The 27,232-nt window shown below is 37.2% G+C and overlaps 1 protein-coding gene across 3 annotated transcripts in view; it reads right to left on the bottom strand.

Annotated features, from left to right (window-relative positions):
* Positions 1 to 27,232, bottom strand: part of CDK19 (cyclin dependent kinase 19) — a 140,442-nt gene that overhangs the window by 34,223 nt on the left and 78,987 nt on the right. For all 3 annotated transcript variants that reach the window (XM_085217475.1, XM_085217474.1, XM_019613055.2), the window contains one exon: positions 827 to 884. In XM_085217475.1, coding sequence (XP_085073601.1) covers positions 827 to 884 — 58 coding nt within the window. The remainder of the gene's footprint in view (positions 1 to 826; positions 885 to 27,232) is intronic.

Here is a 27,232-nt window from a genome sequence, read left to right as displayed (position 1 = left end):
CTATTGTGAAAAATAGGGTCAGAAAGGAGTTTTGAGATGCAAATCCAAAAGGAGTAGGCTTCTAAATCTAATGTGCCCTTTCTCTTCCATTTTTACATACAAAATTGAGCAAAGTGCTGAAATGACAGCTCATGTGACTGCTGTATGTTTATCTAAAGTGCAAAAACAAAATGACTGTGGTATAGATTATTCTGGATTCTTCTCCTTCAGAGAAGGAGAGTAAATAGTAATTTGTGAAATTTCCTAGTGTGCACTGTTACAGAGGTGTATTTTAAATGTATGCATTGATTTCATATATATCAAAAATTCTCTCTAAAGACAAGTTTGTAAGTAACATTAAGAAATTCCAGAAAAAAAGCACAAAATTTGGATGTGTATTCAAAAATCACATCTTGTCCAAATCTGTGATTTATCTTCTACCCAAGCTTTGTCTGAATCTTTCTGCTTCCAAAGTTACAAAAAGTCCTATTTTTCTTGCAGTCATCCATATTAGTACAAGCATATGAATAGAAACTGGTTAACTGATCATTTTCAAATGCAACAACAGTAAACAAACAGAAATGAGGCTCCTTCTTTGTGTTTACCACACGTAGACTATGGCTGAAAAGCTGCAAAGATAACAAAATTTGGGATAAAAACCATCACTGTTGTTCCCTACTTTGACAGCCAAAAAGCTTTTGTGTAGCAAAGCTGCAGACCTCTGCAAACACGTGTGCTGATGATAATAACAACATAAAAATACTTAACATACTGTATTTGTTTTTAAGTAACAATGCTATACTAACTAATTGTAGCTGAGCAGTGAAATTTTTTTCAAAATATTTACCTATTTTGACTCTTCCTCTTTCAGGACCTTCACCCATTACCAGGATGTTTGCTGGTTTCTGGAAAACCAAAAGTAGAGCATTTAATTGACTAACTTCTAATGATTACTTTTAGGAAGAATACAAATATCTACATTTATTTTGTTAAAACAGTCATTTTTTAAAATAAAGTATCTTTACACAGCTACAATTACCAGATGTTTGTTTTGCCAACATTTCGTTTTAATGCCTAGTTGCCAATTTCACAATTCAAAAAAACTGTAAAATACTTAGACATTTCACAATAAGAACTGTAATCTTTTATTGTGTTTGCATTCCCTTTTTCTTTCTTTCTTTTTTTTTTTTTTTTTACCAGAACATTCATGTTCACTAGTAAGATTTTCTTTCACATCAAAACATTATACTAGGTGATGTTTACAATATATATAAAAAATCTGGCAAGATCTACTTTTGCCAGTAGAGCTTATAAAAAACTATGTCAAATATTAGTATGCAAATGTAGAGCCAAGAGTTGCTTTTGTAACATATAGTGAGACTTTCAGAACTACGATTGGTTTTTGTGTACAAATGCTAAAAACTATGTCAGCAAAAACTTTTTTTTTCCCCCAAAGTAAGTTGATTTTATGCTATAGTAATTTACATAAAACAGGAATATATACAGAGAGTTATGTCACAAGCTTTTTTGCAATATAGATGGAATCTCTACAAGAAGGAAAAATTCTTATAGGCATTTTATGAGTCTACAGTTGTTCCCAACAAGCTGTTTGTGAACATCATATAAAATCTGCACATGACATCACAGCAATTGGGATCTAGATTCCCTTACACATCAATAGGCATTCCCTGGAAGCTTTTGCCCCATTGTTTTAACAGCTGCAAAATAAAACTGAACAAGATTGAAAACATTAAGTGATTTGTATGAAGAGATACATAAACTTTCAAAACAGAACTTCTGGAAGGTTTTCATCCAAACATTAAAATTTTTTAATACACTATTCACAACCCCCAGTGTCTGAAAAGGTCTGCCCAAACAGGATTTGTTAAGAATCAGAGACATCAGAATCTCACTTCTTGATTTCTAACACTTGCTATTATCTAACTGAAAAAATACACTCAAACTACAGTTACAAGTCTGGCCCAAAGTTGCAGTTAATTATTACATTTATCAAGTCTTTGTTTCTTTACATTTTTCCTTTCTTCCACCTTTCCCATTCCTCCCCTCCAGCAGATAAAATAAAAACCACACCAAACACCACTACTTCATCTATTCGTTCTTCTTACTATCTGATCCAATTAAATCGTTTCCCCCTTCCTACCCCTGCTGAGTGCTAGATATTACTTCTTTCCTGACTCCAACCACAGCTTCTCTTTCCCATCTCTAACTGTCCCAGGTGCTACTGCCTCTCTTTTAGTCCTCTGCACTTTAGAAATGAGTAACATCTCCTGCATTCTTTTTTTTTTTCTTTTTTTCTTTTTAAATCTCAGAATACTTCCCTTTTTTTTTTTTTTTCATTCCCCACTATACCTCCAGAAACCACTGAGAAGGGAAAATATGCTCCCTTCTTAGGGAAGGCCAGAACTCGTTTAATTAATTGTAAGTTAAAACTCTTCAAATGTACCACTAAAAAGGCCTACTCACTAGGCACTTCGTTCTTTAAGTTGATTACTACTAATAGATCACCAATTGCTCAACGTTGGTAAACTAATAACGATGCCAATTTTAAAATGTAAGAAAGGGCTTCTGCCAATTATCTTAGTCAACTGTCATCTGCAATCCAGGACAAAGATTATACTTGCTCTAAAGGAATATTTAAAGATAATGAAATCTGCACTTCAAGGCAAAGGTACTACACTAAGCTGAGTATCCTGGAGAGCAGAACAATCACCTACTTATTCAGAAACTAGGCAGCAAGGGAAGTGCATAAGGTAGTATGTCATTTTATCTTCATCATAGATCATATAGATAAATCGCCCCAATCAGAACAGCAACAGTTCAGTTTCCTCATCAGAATTCTTCCCTCTGCTCAGCAACCTTGATTGAGACTTGAGTACAAATTAAAATTACTTCTACAGATCTTCAGATTCAGGATTGAGTTTTATGCACTACAAAATGCATTTAGTTGTCAAGTGAACAGAACTGATAAAAAAGTAATTACTGCACTGATTTCTCTGTTAGTTCTTTTCTGCACAGAAGAACTATGTTGTTGGAAATAAGTTGTGTAATATCAGAAGTTGTGCTAAGATAGAAGTTAAAATCTAAGCAGATAAAGCAGGATTCTCAAAACAACTCACAAGACTTGTATTTTATCTCTAATATTACAAGATTCTTCAAGCAGCATTTTCTACATATAATTTCATCTGCTGACATAAAACTCGATAATCACAGAATAGCTGAGTTCGGAAAGGACCTGAGGACACTTCCAAGTCCAACCTTCTCAGCTAAAAGCCAGGTCAGCTACAGCAGGTTGCTCAGGCCTGCAGCCAGCTGGGTTTGGAGCTTCTCCTACGAAGGAGCCTCCACACTCTCCTGGCAACCTGTGTGAGTCTTCAGCTACCCTTACAGTAATGTAGTTTACAATCATTGCCTCTTACAGTGTCACGGGACAGCTCAATTTTCTTTAATTCTTCTTACCACACCAGTAAGATCCCACCTGAGCGTCCTCTTCTTGAGGCTGAACAGACTCAGCTCTTTCAGTCTGAGGAGGACACTCCAACCCTAAAACAGCTTACTGGCTCTATCCACACAAGTGATACGCCACCTTAGAATCCATGGAAGCAAATAACTTGCCCGTTTATGTATTTCAAAGTGTTTTGAAAAGATGTGATTCAATTCCAAATTTTAATATGTACTCATATTTAACTCACTGCCAATCAAAATTGTGTTAGGGCAGTCAACAGAGAAACATGCTCATTTATAATGTTGTCTTATTACATATTCATTATCTCTTCAGAATTCTTTCTCAGGGGGAAAATGGGAACTGAGAAGGAATAAAGCACGCAGCAAATGAAAACTTAGCCTTATTCCCCAAGAACAAGCATGTCTATTGAGGCACCTGAATTACAGGGTTTGAATTCTGGGTGGTCCTGTGTAGAGCCCAGAGCTGGACTCGTCGGTCTCTGTAGGACCTTTTCAACTCAGGATATTCTGAGATTGTATGAACAGTGCTCAAAAAGAAATACCTCTTATTATGTTGGGGGTGTGGCTTTAGAGGTTAAACCTTCCTGCGAATATCCCATTACACGTTGTTGCCATGTGACAGATGGCAGCAGAGGGGCAGCCTGACACAACAGCATCTGATATGGAAGCACAGATCAAACAAAGGTGTGTCACAGAAACACTCCATGAGAAAAAGACACTCATTGACACTTGCTGAATGTTGGTGAGGACCAAATATGGATGTGAGCACAATAAGGTGGTGCATTTCAGCAGTGGTAACAGTGACAATGGGTCACCTCTACTGGTACAGATTTTGACAACAGCACCATACCGGCTCTTGCTTATTGCCAGTGAAAATGCACACCAAATGGTGGTGACTGTGTTGAAAAATAGCTGAGAATTTGCTCTACCAAATAGTGTTACTGTACTCTTTGTTTCCTGCTGTAGTTTCCACAGAAATAAGCAGGAGGCGCTGCTTTCAGAGTGACCTAAATATGATTTTATGGCCAGCATTCAGACGCTCACAGAGTCCCCATTGGTCTGCAGATCACCATCTCAAAAAGCAGTTTGCATTATGGCAGCTTTCCAAGAGGTGAGAAGTTCTGGTTCAAACACATTCCTTAAGTCAGGAGAACACATCCAAACCTACTTCTTATTTCCCACACAAGCAAATTAACAGCTTGTTTATCAGCTACAAATAGATAAGAACTTCCCAGAGTTCCTTCTGCTAATCAGAGCTGTTCTCTTGTTAGAAAAGAATTTTAACTGCATGTACACTAAGTCACACAAAGAGTATCACTATTCCGATAGTTAACACACACCTTTCTGAGATGATACAAGATAGCCAGTTCCTGTGCCCATTAATTTTTATTTATTCAAAATAAACAGCTTCATGGAGCTTAAAATGTATGTTACATGTTTGGTGGGCTTTTTATACAATACTTAAACACTGAGAATTAAACCCTCACACATCCCCACCACAACCAAAACAGAGGCCTCACTGCAAGCAAACCAACTGGTTCCCTGCAGTAGCAGCTGTGCTCCTTTCAGTCCCTAGATCTAAGGACAGCACCCAGGCAGGGCAGCAGACCTGCAAGTTCTCCAGGTTGGAGATGAGACTGAGGTATTCCAGAGATTTTAATTTGGCTTCAGAGAGCCTCAGGAAACTAAGTGTGGAACATCGCTGTCATGATGTAAGGGAAAGGACTCCTAATGGGAATGCAAACAGCTTCTGCTTTTTGGAGAAGAATGCATTAGCCTCATCTCTGAGACTAGGAGTTTTAAGTGTCAAAACATTTTACTCTGAGATAATCACTCAGAAGACTGCTTTAGAATTACAGTCTTCTACAACACAGTTACTGGACAGAAGTTATAAAGCTCCATACCTAAGGTATGTTCAGAGCACTTGAAGGTTGTAGGCTCCACTCAAGTTACTGAAACAAATTTTAGAGCTGCGTGATGACGAAAAACTTTATTTCAGGTGGAAAAAGGCATAAACAGTGAAGAGAAAGATCAGACACTTCGAGTAAATCATATCTCATTTCTGAGAGAACAGAACTTTATTTAAAGACCACTAGGAAGCCCTAGTCAAAAATCACTAACCAACTCCTCCGTAATGGGTGAGGTACTTCAGCAACCGCCCTACCTCTGAATAAGTTACATCCCAGTTTATAAACTCCCTATTTTCCCCAAACTCCTCCCTTTCTGTGAGCTCGAAACACCAGCTGCAAAGCAAAGCAAAACTGCTGCCTTTCCACATAATTTGTTGCTATAGGAACAACAGAAACAGTATGAGTTCGAAGTCTCACATTTAAGACCAGCCATAAAATTGAATAGACAAATCCCTGCTGAGCAATACAGTTGAGGTTTGACTGTCTAAAGAGTATTTGCAAAACAAGCAAGGTCAACAGCAACAAGAAACTGGAGCAAAAATCTGAATTATCTGGGAGGAAAAAAAAAAGTAAGTAAATGACTGTGTTAGTAGATTATTTACAAGTAATATGCACAGCTAATAGTATTTACTTTTCTGAATCAGTGAGACTGTGGGAATAAAGAAATTAGCAAATCTTGGTGGGAGATAAATGAAAATATTGGACTAACAAGTATGTTTTCATAAATAATACAAATATCATAAATGGGACTCACATGGACATCCGTAACATCTCAACCAATGGGCTCCTGTTTAAATATTTAGATAGGAGATTAGAGGAAAGGCTGAAGGAAAACAAACCATCTACAGCCTTCAAAGAGCGTAACAGGGCAAAACAGGAACAAGAGTTTAACAATAGATGGCAATACTTCAGTTTTAATGGTCATTGTTATCTCTTTAAGTATAGCAGTGACACTGTTCTTAAGAGATTTGGTGCAGAATTACATTCCTATGAGAAAATCTCCACAGGGACACAGCACTTTCCATACACCATTCTTTATTGTTTATATCCAAAAAAAAAAAAAGTGTTTCCCTTTTGGAATCATCACTAGACAAAGAATAATCTGAAGTTAGGAGGCTTCTATTGTGAGAGATAATGCAAGTCTTATTAATATAAGCTCTCCACAAAATTAAAGAGATTGGCTTGTGATTAGGTCTTTTCCAGTCTTAATTTAAAAAACCTGCAAATTGCAGTGTTGATACATAAAGGCACTTCCAATTCAAGAGGCAAAAAAAAAAAAAAAAAAAGCAGCAGTGGTGATTTCAGCTTACTTTTTAGTATACTACTCCACAAATGAAAAGTTCCCAAGCAAGATGACACTGTATGGGCACTGCTCAGAAGACAAGGGAGCCAGAAATGATTTTTAACAGATGTGCAAATAAAACTTTTGCTCTTATCTGCAAGGAAACGTAGGTGCATTTCTGCTCTTATGCCAATGCTATTCAAACCCAGATACTCTCTTCAGACAAATCCTGAGTTCTGCTACTACTGCTTTTGACAACAAAAGATGCAATTAATGTGGGGGGATGGGGAGGGAAGGAAAAAGAACAATTTCCAAATTTTTACCACTTCTAGTTCAATTGCTTCCATAAACTAAAACACATAACGAAAATGTTTTATCATCACTTCCTTTTCCTTTTTTAGGAAACGATTTGGTCAACATTCTTCTGATACCAAAGCAATAGACAAAAACATAGCATGAAGAGCAAAATAGGTCTTCACATCTGCTTCCCATTACAATCCCTACATAATGTGAACTCTTATTAGACTTACTGCTCCGATTACACAGCGCCACTTCCAACTCATTTTTTTCAGCTAAGTCAGTATTCTGGTGATGATAAAGCTTATATTATCTGTGTAGATTTGTAATCCACAGTCTTCTTTCACTGTTTCTCTGTGCATTGAAACCACTCACCTTGCAAAGTATTATCATTAACAAATCCCAATATGATATTTATCACCTCATTAAAATCAATAAGGATTCTAATATCAAACTGAACAAGGCCAAATATAAAACTAAATCTAAAATATAAAATATAAATATATTTTATAATATAAATCTAAAATATAAAATTGATTGCCTAGAAAGGCAGTAAGATTACAAAAGTTGCAAAATGTTTTAAAATAAGTTTTAATCAAATGAAATCATTATTTACGTCTGAAGAGGTAAAAAAAAAAACAAAAAAAAAATGCAAACTCTGTAAGTATTTGAAAGCACAGGAACAAAAGGAAAACAACAGAAAACTTTTAAAACTAAACTAACTCCAATAGTTCAGAAGTCAGTATTTATGAAAAGAGAAAATACAAACAAATGTGAACATATAAAACTTCACAGCTAAGTGCTGTCAGATTTTTTTTTTATCTTTAAAATGTTTCAAAGACATACTTGATGATCATCAGAAGAATAACAGTGACAACAAAAATATTTTCAAATGTACTCACAGTATGGAACAAATTACTGCATTATTATTTAATGCAAATAAATATATTTATTAATATGGTAATAATAAACGTGCTAGCACAATTCCTTTTATCTACAGTCTTGCTCTTTATAAAAATAGAGTGAAATCTATACAGAAATGAAAAGCGTGGAGGTGTATGCCACTATCAAACAATAAGAAAAAACTTGCACTTAGTTTTAAGAGATGGAAATTATATTCCATCATAAACAATGGCATCAGAGAAGAATGTTAGGGATTTATTTCATAGCTGATGAAAGGATATAACCAAAATAATCATTAATTTCAGATACCAGAAATTCTAGTAGCAACAAGAAGCACAGAATTAATCTTGAGCTCTGGGACTTGCAGTGAAATGAGTTACTGCTAGGAACAAACTGTGTAGAAGATATCCAAAATATTTCTTTGGAATGTCTTAGATAAAGATTTTGGTTAAACACATTCCTTAACTGTATCCATTTTGTGTTGAAGGGGGAAGTTTACTGCTTTCATATCAAAGCCAGCTATCAAAGAAGTGTTTTTTGTGTTTATATATTCTTACAAAAATCTGCTATGCAAAGGAAAGCAGAAACGCTAAAACCATGTCCAGATCTGCACATACTAAAAAAGGATAAATAATTATCTAGTCCATAAGCAACAGCAAAGAGGGAACTACACAGGCTTAGATACCAACTGATTCAAACCATCGTAGGACTCTGGATACTTATCTGGAGCATTATTTAAAAAATAAAAAAAAAAAAAATCACCCAATACTTTGAGCTATATGGAAACCTCTGGGGGTCATCTGGTTTCAACATTGCCCAAAGGGCCAGCTTCTAAGTTAGAGATGATTCTGAAGTTGAGTCAGAGGTTACTGAGAGTCACAGCCAAGGGAGCTGCAGTTCTCCATAGATGGAGATTTTTCAGCCTTTCCGAGCAACCTGTGCCCGTGTCTGACAACTGTCATGACAAAAAAAAAAAAAAAAAAAAAAAAAAAATTCTTATCACTCAACCAAAATGTCTTATTGCAATCTGAGTCTGCCCTCTCCTCCTTCCTCTGCATACCTCTTCTGATGGCTTCATCTTCTCTACAACCTCCCCTCAGACAGCTAAGTCTACACTGACAGCACTGCCTGCTGATGAGCTCAGTGGCCATGAAGGTGCTCACAGAGAGCTTTCTGCAGTCCCGTTATACTCACAGTGTACCCTGCCATGCAATTGTGCAGCTACACATATAGGGCTGGAAACACGTGCCTGAGATGACAGAGTCAGTCTGGAAGCCTTGCTTAAGGAACATGTCACAAATGTATTTTACCATGGAAAAGAAAGAGTTCTCATTCTTTTTAACTAAACTGTAATATAAATAAAAAGGACTGAATTGTGTGTGTTTAAGTTGCTATACCTTCAGGTACTCTTTAAAATACCCATCCCTATAATGAAATCAACATTCAGGTAAACTAATCATTTCTCAGTTTCTCTTCATTCTTCATAGCTTGGACATTCTTGGGAGAACTATTTTAGCATATACCTCAACTGACATTAATTCTTTAAACTCACTCCCGTCAGCACTCTCCAGAAATGGCCAAAACATTCCTGCTCCTTATATGAAATCACTGCTAGAAACAATGGTTTCTAAGGCAATGGCTAGAAAGAATATTTAGTTTATAAACTCAATACATTTGATCACTGTTGACACAAGAAAAAAATTATTCACCTAACACTATTCTGTGGTTAGTCAATAGGTAAGGTCATTGCAGTTACATCACTGGAAAATGTATTGCAAACACTAGGGATTTATGAATTAATAGTAGTCAAAAGAGAAGAATATAATTTTGGGCTACATAGAAGCTCAGAAATGAAACAATCTTCCCTTCACGCCATTTCTCTCAGGTTTCTTATTGCTAATGGTGCATGAAATTACTACAAGACAAAACTGAAAACTCCAGACAACTTTGGACACCGGGCATTGCTTCTATTATAATAATCTGCACAATGTACTATTAGTGTTTTCACCTCAATTCATGACAATGTTGTTGAAGTGAAAAAGAAAAGAATGAACAAAAATGATAATCAAGAGAATGATAAAACATTTGACAGAAATTAAACTTTGTTGCTATGCAACATTATCCAAAGCATTCTTCTGCTTGTTCTACATAGCAAGCTTGAACTCAAAAAGTTACTTGTAATCATTAAAAGACAAAAGAGGGAAGACCAATGGAAACAAAGTAAAATACCATCATAAATGACCCATGAAAAATAAAATGTTGTAGAGCAAATGTTCAAAGAATATACTGAATTCACATTGTCCCTGGGATTTTCAACACACTGCAGTACACACTACAGCAAAATTCTCCATACTGAGGAGAATTTGAGGCCTTGCCCTAGGATCTCGTCTGGGTTCTATGGGAGCAGCAAGCTCATCATGGGACAAAACTGATTGCTCAATCTCTACTATCCCATTCCTGCAGATGCGCAGGCCGATCATGCTTACAAACAGAAGAGAGACTCACCTCAAAAGCTGTTTGGCAAAATGTTCTGCTTCCTCTCCTGCAGAGAGGAAACGGATAGAACAAATCCCACTCGGTAGAAGTACACAAGCTGTTCTTTTGTGGCTTCAGAAAAATATACCAAATGCTCCCAAATTCTACAATCAAGCCAAGTTGGTGCATCTCCATCATGAAGTCCTTATTAGATATTCTTCACACAATCTTTACTAAGAATAACTACCCAAAGGAAAATAAGCTGAGAAAGCAATCGTATGTGAGAAACACTACAAATATTAACATTTTCTTTACCTTTCTAAAAGCCTAAGATACATAAGCATGACAGAATATTAACAGAAGAAAATCGATGACTGATATAAGCTTGGGATGAGAATTTGAGAGAAGAAAATAAGATAATATGATTTATATCTTCCTCCCCACTGCTGGAACTCTTTATTTGCGTTACTTTGTTTCTGTTACAATACCCTGAAAATTAGATCTCGTAATTGCTGTCTGATAATTCTTCCAGTTACAGCACTAAATTCCCCTATTGTCAAATTCTGTGTTTCTGTTTGTTCGTATACAACATTCTGACTACTTCTCCTATTTTAGTAGGGTTATTAAGACAGGCAAATGGAGCTTTTGGTCAATCTAAGTACAAATAATTGGCAATGAGACTACTGACACAGTGATAAAATATTTTGTTAACTGCATTTCACAAAGTATCTTAGCCAGTAAAACTCCAATACCCCCATTCCCCTGGGAGCCTAGTACAATCAAAGAATTAACAAAGCTTTTCTGACTGCAATAAATATAGTATCAAATGAATAGATATAAAAGTAACCCATTTTCATTACAAACCTGATTCCTCTTGGATAGCTTAGATTGATAGAATTAGGTTGAAATATTAAAAGTTCTTTAATGGAAATTTCAAAGGAGGGAAAAAATAAGAAGTAGTGTGGTTACTTAGAGTTTTCTCCCAGATGGAGTGGGGGACACAAAAAGCATCCCTTTTTGTCTGCAAATGGACATAGGAATATAGCTTAAAGGACAGAACTAGGGTATTACTTCATTTTATTTCAGCATAGAAATTTTCACCAAAATTTTGAAAAGAAGAAGAAAAAACATTAATATTTTAACAATTACATTTACGTCTTAGCGGCATTTCATATCGTTTAATTAACTCTGACAGCTTTTATGTACTCTGCCACTTTATTATGTACTACAATACTGCTGCATTACTCTGGATTATTTAACCACTTTCAGATATGCTGTCTTTGTTTGCTCATAATCTCAAGGAATAAAGGATGAGGACCTCTCTTTCTGCCCTTCTTTCATACTGAGTCTGAACTGTAGAAGAATCTAATCTTTAAGTCAGGTGATTAATTTGCGTGTTTATTATACTACACAATCAACTTTGCCATTAGAAAATAAACTAAGTCAGTGACCTACAACTAACCTCAATCTTTCCATAATCCTTCTCTGAGCACCTTTTTGAAGCAATCCCTTGGCTTCCAGCATCTACAGGAGTAAGATACAGCCTTATCTTTAAGAAGATGAGCACCAAAGGCCATGTTCTTCAGCAACAGCAACGCCTCAAACCCAGTCTTGCATCATCATAGCTAGAGAACACAGTTTCTCCTACTCTCTCTTGAAGGCTCTCCCAGGGTGTTCTTAACTGAACAAGCAGCTACAGAATTTTAAAGGTAACCAGGAAATATGGAATGCTGGGGCATGCTACAATTCAGAAAAGTAACTGTTTCACAACATCAGAGTTTATAGGAGGGTGACTACCTTCATCTTAGGAGCTGACCAGAGACACAAGCTGCATACCTGCATCCATCAAAACCAAGTTTCAGGAGAACTAGTGCACTCTGCAAACATCCTGCACTCATGCTCAAAAGGCAACAATAAGATTTGAAGAGGCTGTAAACCTAACAGGAGACAGAGCACAGCATTTTTTGATTCACTGACATTCCAGTATTCAGTACTGGACTTCAATATTACAAAGTTAGTCAAAGACCAACATGAGACAATGATTCTCTTGAAGCTAAATTAAAATAGCCTAAAAAGTTAGACAGAAATGACAAAAGATATGTTTAGAGATAGTTTTACATTACTGTCTTTCTACCTGTGTTCTGTAGCTGGGGATTATTGATTACCTTTCAATTTTAGATATATTCCCATACAAATAAGATTCAGATACATGAAGCAACGTATCTGCTTGTGTTTATGTTAGGACTTTTTAATGTTTCTCAACAGTAAGTATTTTTAATGCATATGAAGCTCAGAAGAATACTGCACACTCTGCTCACTTACATGGTAAATGCTACAGGAGTCTGCAGTTGAAGTGGGATTTAATCTGTTAAGGTACTCATTCCATGGCATGAGGTTCTGTCCTCACTGTCAGATTAGCCCAGCTTGACTATAAAGGCCTATCCTGGCACAATCTGACTGAAGAGTTATGCACTCATAGTTTAAACCAACAGATTCAGAACTACCAGTATCACAAAATTAATTTAAAATCTTCTCAATAAGACAATTCTTCAAGTCAAAGGTCACTTGTGTGAACAGATTCTCTACTAGCTCAACACAATTTTCTAACAAACTAGGTAGCAACAAGCACAGTTGTAAACAACTGAAAATTATAGGTCTAGAAAACTACTGTTTCAAACATGAGTGAACACTATCTTCACAGCAATCAAATTCGAGTAATTTTTTTTGTGTATTTACATGGCCATTCCAGTACACATAAAGGGCACCAAGGCTGAAGCACGCTGAACTGATATCTCTTGCTTTGCAAAACCATGAATCTGAGATACGTAAGCTAGTACGATAACAAGAGGGAACACAAAGTACAGTGTGCTTTGCAGAAGAAATAGTGACTGTATAGATAGGGCTTGGGGAGTTTGATGTAAAGGCAGGGCACAGACTTGGGGAACACCACCTTCCAAGCAAATAATTATAAAAATCACAAAATATCCCAATTGGAAGGGATCCACAGGGACCATCACGTCCCACCCCTGGCTCCACACAGGACCACCCAAAATTCAAACCCTACGTTTGAAAGTGTTGTCCCAGCAGAACACAGTGGGACAATCCCTTCCCTTTGCTAGCTAGTCACACAAAACAATGGAGATAGCAGAAGCAAGGGAAAGAAACAAAAGAAACGAAGTAAAGTGCAACCACAGGCACAGCTGGTGGAGCCTAAGAAATGGATACATGCAGGAGAAACAAAAATTGGCTCAGAAAACAGAGGTTGAAAACTTGATCTTAGTTCAGGAAAGCACATGTTATTTGAAATTAATATTTGGTAAGTCCCTTTAAAAAAAAAAAAGTAATGAAGACAACGAATTGTCCTTAAAGTCAAGCATTTACTACAGTTACTTACCAGTCATACGTACACTCTAAGAGCTAAGTTAGATATTTTGATTTCTCAGTTACCAGAGTATTTATGCAGCCAAGTAAATATTGATTTTCAATTGCTTTTTTAAAAATATAAAACAATTCTTTCTTTGTAGAACGACATCTCTAATTTGTGTTGTGGTTTCAATGGTCACAGCCATTCCACAGCAAGATGGAAGCAAAGGCCATAACACCAGTACATACACTGGGGGATGAAAACCAGTTCTCACCATCCATAATTTCTTCTATTGTGGTTTCTAGGTTTTACGTAGAAAAACACCATCCTGGCTTTTCTGCAATATAAAGAGTTTGGTCCTCTTATACTTGAATCTATAAATCCAGACTACAAAGTGTTCATAAGACATTGCTACTGGAAAATGCAAGCTTTCCTCATGCATTTGCTTAAGCAGCCAAATGCCATAGTGTCAGTACATTTCAACAGCATAAATGAGATGCAGCCTCTTTAGAAATAGTTTACATATACATCAATTACGTAGTCACAACTACATTCTTAGTTTTTCCTACTGGCATTATTGTGTGTAGAATAACATATTCGGAATAGCATTAGAAACTCATACAGCTAGACAAATAAATTATTTGGGTTAAGTGAAGCATTAGCTGTCAGCATTTCAACTAACATACAGGGAATTACCATGGGCACGCTCTTAATACATGGTAGCTTGTTTCCTTTTCATGAAGAGATAAAGGTACCTCTTACAACAGGATGTCACTGGTAAAAGCACACCCACATGCAAGTAGTTGACAGGTTTCCAGTTTGTACTCTCACTTGTACTCACAATAAAATTGTCTCCATCAAGAAGACATGCCTGTGTCTGACCTGCAAGCCTCAAATGAAGAGGTTCTCCAGCTTAGATTCACCATGTGAACAAACTGCAACAAAGCAGTGGAAAAATTTCTGCAAAGTTTATTTGTTTGCTCCAATTTCTTACCATGTTGACAAAGTCACCTTAAGATTGACACAATCACACTTTGTCTCATTCGCAAATATTCCATTAAGGCTTCCAGAGTACTTATGGCACCTCTCAGCCCCCAAAGTTACAATAATCCAGGTAAGATGAAGAATGTACTAAAAATACCTGATAGAGTGATTTGAAATGTTTACAGAAACAACGATAGTTTAATTAAAAGCTACACATTAGCTAGTAAAACATTCATCTTTCTACCCTAAAATTGCATCTTGATTTGTGGAAGAAAGAAGAAAAAAAAATGTTAGAATAAGCAGAAATAACATGAAAGAAGCAAAGCATTTCTTAGTGCCTGTTTTGCAGGAGCGTACGAGAGATTTAGGGAGAAAGATATTAAATATTTATTTCACAATATTTAGCATGTCAGATGATAAAAGAATACTTCTCCAATATATTTCTAGTAATTTAATTTTTCATTTTATTATCAAATAAAAACTCAAGCCAGTTAAGTTAATAGATGCTTTCATGAACAAATACATTAGCTATTAATATTACTCATCCTCAGTGCAAATCAAGAAGTAGTTCTTGGCACAAAATAAACAAGTGGTGCTTAAATATTTTAGGTAGCCAAATTAAGACAAGGTGCAGGAGTCTTTTGTATATTAACCTCTTTTCAAATGAAATGTGAGCACAAAACAAGAAAATAGTAATCTTAGAAAATTTTAACCTAACATGTTTCAGTTTTATTAATTCGATCACGTCTCTGTAGTTACTTGCATGACTTTTGTAGTAGTTCTATAGTAAACATCAAAACTCCTCATATCTTGGACTGAAATTTCTGTAGTGCATCTAATTCTTTGTAGAAGAGCTACTATTGACTTGGAGTTCTATAGAAAGTTTTCAGTAGAAACTACTAAAAGGTTTTTAAATCTATCATTAATCCAGGTCATTTCTGCACTGAAATTTATGGCTGAAGATATTCAGATTTCTACAAACTTGCTACACAAAATGACAGCAAATTTATTAATGGTGATCTGGGATCAGCTTGATACCTCCAAAAAAAGCTGTTGTCCATTTTTACATACACTTGCAATAATACCAAAATATTTTAGGAAAGTTAGCTTTTGTGGAGGTTTCTGTTTGACATTCACTTCATAAGGGATTTTTGTGTTAATCTCCAAATATTTTACAATAATTAAACTATTACAGATCAGAACGACAGAACGTAGCAATTTATATACGTGACCTTGATTACACTAGTCATTCTTAAAGGCATTAACTGAAGTTAAAACCTGGAAAGCATAAAGATGTAGCACAAGTGCAACAGCCTTAAGAAAGCTGTCCTCAAAGGCTTTTATGAGGCAGAATCATCACCACTGTTGGATCCACTACCAACTTCAGATAAACAAGACTTACAGATTCATTAAAAATAAAGAGTCTCTAAGGTTCTCAACTAAGTATGGTAACTTAACTAGATTCTAAAATAAAGGAGGGCCACTGCATCTGGGATGAGTGAGCTTCTCCCTCTACATTGGTCAAAGAAAGAATGCAGAATTCTACCTATGAAAGCCAATGTAATCTCAAAGTTGTGAGGGCCAAAGGGAGAAGCAATAATTACCGTCGTGAAGATGAAGAAAGAGGAGTATTTCAGGAAAGTCAAAGCAGAGTCAAGGTTATATGAGTAATGTTGAAGAGGTGGCAAAAGGCAGATCAACAGATAGAGAAATGTGGGCAGAGGAGCAGGAAGTTGGATGCAAATGAAAGATTCGTGTCAAGAAAGAAAACAGAAAAGAAGAGTTGTGAAGAGGGCTGTGTATGCCAAAACCAAAATCTTAAATAGTTCAGAGGTAATTGTAATATTTTTCCATTCAACAATTATGCCATTTTTAAAAATGAAAAACAACTCGCATAGGCATGTGGTGGCTATGAAATACCGCCAATTCCTGAGAAATGTTCTGTGATTCATGCAAAAAACATGAGCACGTTAAAGTATGGCAGGTCAAGCTGTCCTAATTATTATTATATTTTCAGTTAAAGAGCTCCAAGCATACAGTCTACTTTCAAAGACAGACATGATTGTCTCCTACCTGCTGCAAAGGTGCCCCAACTTACCAGGAAAAAATTGCGTGTTGTTAATCATCAAGGTTTATGTTTCACTTTGCTGTTCATGTTGCCAGAATCAGTCTTTGGTCATTTTCACAAAACATTGAATGTTTTAAAATGTAAATAAGCTTCCTTGGGAATTTTTTTTTAATCATTATTGTTGCTTTTCAAACTGCATGAATAGACATAAGGATTCAGTTCCTATTCCTCAAAGCCAGATTATTATTCTCAAAAATCTACTACATGACTAGTTATCTCTGAAAAAATCAGCTTTCAGAAAATACCATTAGAGCAGAGCAGTGCTTACTGCAAGTCAAAGTCCTTCAACACAAGAGCTCAGAGGGACAGAACCTACATAGATTACACAAACTGGCTTACGTCCTCTGTTCGGTTCTAATTCTCTCTCCCACTCTACCTAGGGGATAGCGAGGTAACAATTCTGTGATGCTGAGCTGCCTGCCAGGGTAAACAACAACATACTCTGTCCTATGTTTTGTATGTGCTATGCCTATAAACTAAAAACCTTCTCTGTATTTGCAACAACCATTTTGAAAATAGTGAAGTTACAAACTTAGGATAAGTCTAGGGTACCTTACTGGAGTCAATAATAGACTTAATATCAATTTAATGACTGGTAATACTATTAAAAATCCAAAAGCTATCCAGTGATTTGACGAAATCTGATACTAATAAAATGGAAAAGGATACTTGACCCCTATTCCTGAGCACCATTTTTTCCTAACACTGAAGTGGTTCTCACATACTCAACACTAAAGTAGACATGAACTATAGGAAGACTGAACCCAGATGGTTGAATCCTTTTGCTATCTCAATATACTGGAGCTAGTTTAAAAAAAAAAAAAAAAAAAAACACAAAGTCACTGAATGACATTTTAGTTACCAAATGTTATTTTAATGAAATAATCCTCAAAAACAGTATAAAGCAGACACCTAAAAATTAGCACAGTATCTGTCCAGTTGTAACAATGACAAACACTGGCAATTTTATCTTACTTTTATGGAGCAGCAAGATATCAAAAGACTGAGCATTTTTTTTCCAGGTAAAAACATGCAAGTAAGCATGCTACTCAGTACCTAATACATCCTAGGCTGCCTTGCTAAAACTCGTCTACACAGCCATACCCTCAGCTTTATTTCAATAGAAAAACTAAATTCAAATTACTCAAATACTGCAGTAGGGTTCCAAATTGCATGCACCAAGAACAACAGCTGCAGCAGCTGAAAATGATATTGCCTCCAGCAGACTGCACCATCCCACTGCTGGAGATAATCACCCAGACAGCAGATGATGAATGTGGAGACACTCCTTCATCTGAGCCCCACCTTCACCCACAGTGAGGGCTGTGGCCTGTACTGTGTACTGAGGATGCCACCAACAGAGCAACAAAGCTCCAGTACCTCCCACTGTTGCAGCTGAATGGAGCCCCACTTGGTCCTCATGTTGCTCAGATTACCTCCAAAAAGCAGTAGTGTGATTTAGGCAATCCATTTCAAACACTCATTAAGACTTTTCAAGAGTGGCCTCAGGTACACAACCTTGAGATGAGGATCATTCAACACTCGTGTATCTCTGCACTGCAGAATAAAGACAACGTTCAGGTCCCCTGATTCACTGCTAGCACGACCCCCCTGCATCCAGTTGTAGTTGTTCATGCCCAGGAAGAATGGCTGTGCCTCAAGTTCCCAGGAGACAGACATGGCTTCCAAGGAGTTCCCACATCCCAGAGGCTGCCAGCCACACCAATACATCTGATCACAGTAAAATCAGTAAGAAGCTGCAACAAAATTATGCTACTCAGATAACCAGAATTTGGAGCCCACACAATCTGAACACTACATTTTCAAGGCCAGACTGGATGCGGCCCTGAGGAACCTAATCCGGAGGGAGGCAGCCGTGTCCACAGCTGAGTATTAGAACTGAGTGAGCTTTAGGTCCCTTCCAATTGAAGCCATTTCATGATTCTAGCATTTTAAATGAGTCTGCAGCTCTCTTCATTTTCACTATCAAGAATTCAAATTTATATTCACTAGGTAGGCAACCAGTTCTAAGGCTAACCTTAGGTCTAAGTCACACCTTGAACTTAGACAAGCAAAAAACAACTTAGCTCATTTACAGCTGGCAAACAGCTAATGATACCCACAGGTCAATGGCCATAAAAATCATTTTCGGAGCAACAGAACTTGATATCAGCTCAGTAAAACACAGCCTACTGGATTTTGCACGCATTTTAAGAATCATCATCCACAACTGCTACATCAAAGGTAATTAAGTAGAGGAAAATTGTAAACACAAATCAAAGTAAAAATGTACAAACATGCTTCATAAAGAAATACTTAAAAAAGAAAACATTTATGAAAAACCCACTCCGTAATAATTACAGACAGTGTGGTTTGGGCATCTGAACACTAAGGGAAATTTAGGAATGCAAGATGTTGTCTACAGAATTATTTTTATAGGCATGAGTTATATTTGAGAACACTAGTGATATACAGCGCTACCACACTGCCATTTTATTAATATTTTGGCTCAATATTTAAGCAAGCATAAACTCTTAATACCACCATTATTACACTTTGGAGGTTGTTTTTGGGCTTTGGTGTTTTGTTTTTGTTTTTTGTTTGTTTTTAGTAAAATTCTTAAATAACCAAACAGAAGTAGTTAAATAAAAATAAACTAATGAAAACAACCAACATTTGCATTCAAAACTTATTATACCAATAGGAATCAAAGCATCACAGTGGGAGATTAGCTTGGGGGGGGGGGGGGGGGAAGGGGGAGATTTGCAACTGCAAATCATAATCCAATAAAAGAAAACGTTTTGGATTTTGTGTTGAGGGACATGGTTTAGTGAGTACTATTGGTGATAGGCGGATGGTTGGACTGGATGATCTTGAAGGTCTTTTCCAACCTTGGTGATTCTGTGATTTAAAAAAATGCTATTAGCTTAATTAAAAAGAATAACAATTTCTATGCTGCTTTTTTTTTTTTTTTATGTGCGTGTGTTTGTTTTAGTGTAACAAAGTAGCAAACAAAGGCTACAGAATTGCCAGATAAATGTTTTTCCAAGACACTAAAAGGCAATGAGTTGTGATCTGGTATCACTGAAGTGTGGAGCAACAAGGAATGGGGGAGGGGGGTGGAGGGTAGGGTCTATCTGAACTCCTGTCCCAAGACCAGATGGGCTTTAATTTCCAGAGAGCAAAACAACAGAAGAGCAAAGAATGGTTAAAATCTCCTGATACTACACAGGCTTCATACAAGGAGAGTTGCATGTGTTCTGCTCCATGACATGCCTTCATTGGTTGGACCCTTGCTACTTCACTATTGACGAGTGAAAGAATTTCATAAATACTTGTACTAGTGGTCCAGATTTTCTGAAAGTTTGTTTCCGTATTTATTAAAATTACTTCAAAATCTAATTTTCAAGTGTTTGAACGTTAAGTTTATTTTTATGTATATAAAAGAATGCCATCACCCTCCCTAAAGAATTTGATGACCTGATGCCTTGTTTCTGGGAAGACCACTCCACTTAAGCAGGGACCCCCTCACTACTTATACAAAAGGTTCCCTCCAGCTGACACGGCTGTGTTGCTTGCTACTGCAGCTATGGTAAGGTCAGTGGTTTCTGAAAAAGGATGGACGCAGGAAGAGACAAAGAGGCCTTGAGATAAGTTGTTGGTGAAATATCAGCTGATCAGTCATCCACAGACGACATCGTTCACATGGAATGAAACTGAGGAAGAAACTACCATCCTTTGTTAGTCACAGCAGCTTACTGGATCACTGATCAGAGATATTTAATTTAAATGCAAGAGCATTTGCAACATTATTACAACATCTTAGTAAAGCAGTAATGACTCCGCTGTGCTAGCAAATGAAGATTACACACAAAAAGCAAGTAACAGGATGAACAAATGCAAGAAAAAAAAAAAAAGGAAAACACTGCATTTTTATCTGACTATTTCATGTTCTTGAATATTGTATATTGTTACACACTGGTTAGTTGTATTCAATGATTTTAACATACTTATAAATTTTATTAATTTCTTTGATTGTAAGTAACACCATGTCAACAATGTGATGTTTGCCCTATTGCCAGAAAGATTAATGAATCCAATCAGAAAAAAAAAAAAAAAAAGTGAGATACACACTTGTAACCACTGACACTATCCCAGAAAGGCTACTTTCTCCAAGAAGGGAGAAATAAAAACTTGTAAAAACTGCTGCTGAACTTGTTATTTTTCATTTAGAACACAAAATTCTGCTTGCTCACTCCAAGGGTCAGCTGCGTCGGTAAGATTCAGTACATCATGGACTTACTAGAAAGCTTCCCAGAGCTGATGAAATCTGAATGGAGGCTATTGGAAAAGATGCCATTTCTTCTGTTTTTCCTTTATCTACAAAATAAACACATACATTCTGGAGCAACTTTAATATTTTTGTTTCTTTCTCGCCCTTTTCCCACCTCAGGAAAAGAGATACGAAGCTCACAGGAACCATATGTCATCTGTTGACTTTAGCAGTAAGACGCAGCCAAAAAAAACATTAAATCAGTACCTTTGTTTCTTCTGACTCATCTGAATTTATATCCAGCCAGAGTTTTATGGGCATAAGCTTGTTTCAGAACCTGAGGCAAAACATTTTTCTTTAGCTGTAATTATTTTTATTACTAAAAATTAATCTACAAACATTTTCTTAATACTCTTGCCAGCAGCCAAAGGTATGCATTAGTCAATCTCAAAAAAATTGTTTTTTTCCATGTACTTGATAAATTAGATACTCTGTGCGTGTGTCTTCAAAAGCCTTTTTAAAACATTTAAGTTATTTTTACAGTCAAAGAAGAAAAATCAAAGTTCTGAGTTATGAAGAATGCAACATTTTGAATAGAGGTCTCTCAATGAATAGTACAGTACAGTAGGAAGGAACCTTCAAAGACCATCCAGTCCAACCTGACCACTCCAGGGCCAACCAGAAGTTCCAGCATGCCACTAAGGGCACTGTCCAAATGCCTCTTGAGCACAGAGAATCACAGGGCATCTATCATCCCTCTAGGCAACCTGTTCCAGTTTCTGACCAAACTCATGGCCAAGAAATGTTCCCCAATGCCCAGTCTGAGCTTCTCCTGGCACAGTTTTCTGCCATTCCCACCCAGCCTGATATTTTCACAGAATGGCCAGGGTTGGAAGGGACCTCAAGGATCATGAAGCTCCAACCCCCCACCACATGCAGGGCCACCAACCTCCCCATTTAATACTAGACCAGGCTGCCCAAGACCCCATCCAATCTGGCCTTGAACACCTCTAGGTGGGTGGGCATCCACAACAATATTTTAAGAAACATAGAATAGCCTGGGTTGAAAAGGACCTCAATGATCATCTATTTTCAATCCCACTGCCATAGGCAGGGTAGCCAACCACTCAACCAGGCTGCCCAGAAAAAAGGAGAAAAGCATATGCTAATAAAACTTCATTTGCTTTTCAGCATGTAAAGTTTCTGGTTTGTCTGTGTACATTGATATGCACAAACTACTGTTGTTCCTCAGCAATAAATAAAATGGTATACTCTCTCTTAACAGATCTAAAAGAAGAAAATTGTGTTAGCCCTACAGATAACAAATGCAAATTGTTTTATAAAACCAACCTTTTCAAACGTGTAGGTATAGCTTCCACCTTCCTTATACACGAAAATATGCAAGCTGCGTATAACCACTAATTAGGTTTTTGGACAGATGACAGACTCCTCCACTATAAATGGATCATGTTGATTCAGGACTAAGAGGCCCTAACCCTCTCTGCAGAATATCAGCCAATAGTGCATGCGGACACACCTCCGTATGTCCTTCTCTCACACACACCCTAAACAAAAAATGGTAAGGATTACAACTACAACTAGTGGTGTTAAAAGTTTAAGGACAGCAGCAGACAGAATGACTGGCTATTTATTTATAGGAGCTGAGTGTGTGCCCAATCGGGCATGCAGGGGCAACAAGCCTTTCAAGCTGGTGCACAATCCTTGGCAGAGGACAGAACCCAGCCACTCCACATTCCTGCACAGCAGCTGGCTGGCAGGAGAGGGTGCAGGAATCCGCAGCTAAATTTACCTTGGATATCAGCACGTTAAAGGCCTTTTTTAGAAGGGCTGGTGAAAGAGGAGTTCCCTGCACTTGTCATTTTGCATTTTGTCTTTCAAAGCACAGTTTGCCTGCTTGGTGAAATGCAAACTCACATTCAAAACCCTCTTCTGTTTTCCTGCATTTTAGGTAACTTTTCTGATTACCCACTGCCCTGGAAAAATTTTGTGGGAGGGAACAGGGAGGAAGAAAAGAGAGTTTAACTACTACACTATACACACTGCTACTTATACTACTATACTACAAACTCATACCAATAAGCACTAAGAGATTTTTTGCATTTCAAAGGCTTTGACGTGAAAGCAGAGGTAAAATGTCAGTACCCATTTAAAATTCTTAACGAGCTCTTTTGATGTCTTCGTAGAAAATGCCATTTATTTTAATTCTCTGTCTTTGTTGGTACTTCCATCTCATTAGGACAAGAATATCAAACAAAAAAATAGCTAACCAAATAAACCACAGATCATGGCATATAAAGCAGTAAGCTACAATTTAAACCCATAAAGAGCTACCAGATCGGGAAACAGAGGTAAAGACAGGTTAAATGAGGTGTGTCTAACATGAGAGCAAAGTTCAAAGTCCATGCAAGGGTCCATGATAAGAGACTGCAGATTTACATAATGGCTACAGGATCATTACTTGGCTGAAACGACAACTGCATGAAAAGTCAGCTGGTCAACTGAAAATCTGAAAACTCTTGGAGCTTTACTGAATTTACTAAAACTGAAATAATGGAAATTTACCAAAGTGCTAGTATTAACATAAATACCATGAAGACTCACTTAAAACACTCCTAAATTTTTGCAAATTTAGTAATAAGATTTAATAATAGCTTTTTTAAAACTAAAATTATCAGCAGAGTGAGAAGATAAGACACTAATCAGCTGAAGGACTTCTGAAAAGGCTGGACCTCCATGGGAGCTAAAGCTGCTGATTCCCACAGAAAGCCTCCTGGCAAGCCACTTCACTACAGGCTTTCCCTTTCCAAGGCAACAAAAAGCCCAGACTCCAGGTGGCTGCAGCTCCAGACAGCCCTATGAGAGAAAAATCACCACACTTTCCATCACGGGCAGCTTTTCAAGAGGTGCTGGGCTGCAAGACAGGGGAAAGCAGCTTGCCCTGTGTGCCCTGCATGCCAGCCTGAACTAGCGCTGTCCACTTTACCAGCTTCTGGTGGCTCTGCTCAAAATGTACCATTGGAAAGGCACCACGTTTGTTTCTGCTGTGGTTTCTAGTCAGAGGATTTGTTAAGAAGGCTGAATCTGGAAGCTTACGTGTCTGATCATTCCAAAGGCCGTGCATAGTCACTGTCTGTATGAACAGACATGCTGGCTCAAAATTATATCAAACCTCAGCAGCCTGCTATGTCCTTCCACCAAAATTACCAGATTAGCGCTCTATAAATTCTGCAGATGACAAAAGCACTGAGCACTTTGTAATCTGCTCCAGGAAGAAACACAGACTGATTAGCTTAAGCACTCAATGAAAACAGCTTACTACTGATGATACAGTGCAGCAAGGTACAGAACATATACACAATCTTCCTCTGATTTTAACAGGCAAGAAGATGGTAATAAAAAAAGCTGGAGATGGAACACTAGTGGCAAGCTTTCAAATCACCATCAATGGATTCATCCAAAAAAAGAGAGAAGTGATTGCCTGCTGTCTCAAATTAAAACCCTTCTCTCTGATTGTCAGCTGCAGGGTGGGAGACAAGCCCCAGGGAACTCTGGAATGAAGTGATCAAAGTAAGGATGCGCAGCTAAGAGGGCACTCTGGTCTCAGCCCCCTCCCTGGGACGCTGTGCTCACTAGGACAGGGGAGCAATCTTCCCAGAAACTATTCTTTACAATCTGAAGCTTTGTACTTGCCAGGGATACATAACATCAAAATGATAATAAATTTCTGGTGCTCGTATTATTTTTCTCAGGCACCAACAAATTTCCAGCTATCCAAATAATTATGGGAAAGGAGAATTACTGATCATATATGTAACACTGCCAGCAGACTATGACAATGTCACTGAAGATGAAAGTCTCCACTCTCTCTTATGTCTTATCCTCATCCACTTGGCTTTCACACAAAACCATCTTGCCCACATATCCACCCTACACCACCATTTTTACAACTGTCAACTGAACTTCTTAACTTGCATTAGTGCTGTACACCCCAGGTTGGAGGAAAATAAGTACAGGTGAACAGAAAAGACTAGAGGCAGCATGGCCTCCTGCTGCATCACTAGGAACTTGCACTTTGAACATAGTTCAGGGAACAACCATACCTACAATATACTCTCTTGGTTGTACCTACAACTTTAAGAATAATACAAAATAATTAGATTGGAACAAAATGTTTTAAATCTCTGCAATGTTACAACTCACAGATGCCTTTTCGCAGAACACAGATTTTTACTATAAGCTTATCTCCTTACTTGTAAAATGACATGCATCATCAAATAAAACATTCTAAACCTACAGAGATGCAAGCAAGAAAAAAAAAAAAAACAGGAAGTTACAGATCAACAAGTTTCTAATAGTAAAAGCACTGGCTCATTTTCACAAGTGAATTTACTTGGGGTGAAGGGAGTGAGACACCCATGCTTCTCTGTGAGTTCAATTTCCAACATTTGTTTTCAATCAGTAATTTTAATAACATTAGGTAGAATTCTAGAGAAAGACTCAGACACAAGCAGAATCTTACACATCTACTCAGTGATTTTTCTGTGCACTTAAAACATCTCTTGTAGATAACACCCCTCGCTCCAGGAGAATGCACCCACTTTACAAATAGGAATTACATTTCTCAGGTTCCAAAGGAAATGCACAAGCAACTAACATCAACTACCAAAGGCTTAATAGCACAAGAAAAACTACTAAAAGTACTCTTTTGATAATACGAACACACACTGTGAACAGTAAATGGAAGATCTCCATTTTCAGATGCCTCACTAAGTAAAGCCTTGCTGAACAATCCTCTACAATCCTCGTAATTCACATGCAGGGGAGAAGTGGACGAACAAATCACAGTACTCTGAATTATTGCACTGTACATCTTGCATCTTCTGACTTGATGCAGACTCAAGCTACAGAGCACAACTTAAGGATTCCCTTCAGGTAGATAGCCCGTGATTTCTACAGAACCTTTTAAAATCCAGAGATTAGTATCAAAAGGATACTTTGAAAGGACGGGGCCCTGGGCAACTTGGAAAAGTACCAGATCTGGAAGTTGGTGGTGCTACCTGTGGCTGGGGGATTGGAACTTGATGATCCTTGGGGTCCCTTCCAACCCAAGCCATTCTATGACTCTAATATCTACATTAATAATGCCTTTTCTTAACGAAAGGCTCTAGCAGCTAGCAGATCCTGCCAAGTCTCCTTCCCTTCCTCTCTCCTCTCACATGTGGCTTTCAGGAATGCTGCTATGTTGAAAACAAAATTATCTTTGCCCAACAACATGTAATCCGACAACAAAACACCATCTCAAATGACTTGATAGGAGAAAAATCTTAAGTGCTTTTTATAGTCTTATGTCAGTTCCAAGGTGAACAAACTGACACCATGATATTCAGAGAAATAAAATTCTAATACTCCTGTCCCATATTCTGCACTAGTTTTACTCTTACCCTACAGAAAATTGCTAAGTATTCCTAAATGATGAAATTTAACAGCTTAGCCAAAAAAAAAAAAAGTTACACATTAAAGCCATCTCACATCTTACAGCTATTTTCAGAATAAGAAAACTAGAAACAAAATACTCAAACATTATGAGAAATTAAACTACACAGTACATTAAATTATTTTCTTATTTCTAGATGTACAAGCACAAGCATACCTGGTATTATAATTTGCCTCAGTTTGGGTACTTTCCTAAAATTAGACTTGTGTTGAGAGTTTAATCTGAAATAAATCTTACACCAGAAGTGGTTAAAGGTAAACACTAATTTAGAATTGCAATTTAACTAAATCTTTCAAAAACTTTGCACTTTCACGTAAGTTTAAAGCATTTTAGCAATAGACTGAACTGATATAATGGAAGGTGATGCCAGAACAACCTGTTCTGCTTTTTGCCACCATCTTCAATCTCAGGTTTCTTTTGCACCTTCTGCTGCACACATCCCACTTCACTTGTTCATGGATCACAAATAACTCATTCTGCAAGAGAAAAGCAAATGCTTTTTGCTGACTTAGCTCCCTGACTGAGCTTACCATTAGTTAGATAAGTGTCACCTGTCAGCTAATTAAAATGGGTGATAATACCATGGTGATATTGAAGAGAAGACTGAGACTGTCTCCTTGTGGCATAAAGTATCCCTTA

This window comes from Meleagris gallopavo, chromosome 2, assembly GCF_905368555.1.
Source record: "Meleagris gallopavo chromosome 2, MGAL_WU_HG_1.1, whole genome shotgun sequence".
In the NCBI taxonomy this organism is placed as follows: domain Eukaryota; kingdom Metazoa; phylum Chordata; class Aves; order Galliformes; family Phasianidae; genus Meleagris; species Meleagris gallopavo.
This window is presented reverse-complemented; position numbering and strand designations above follow the sequence as displayed.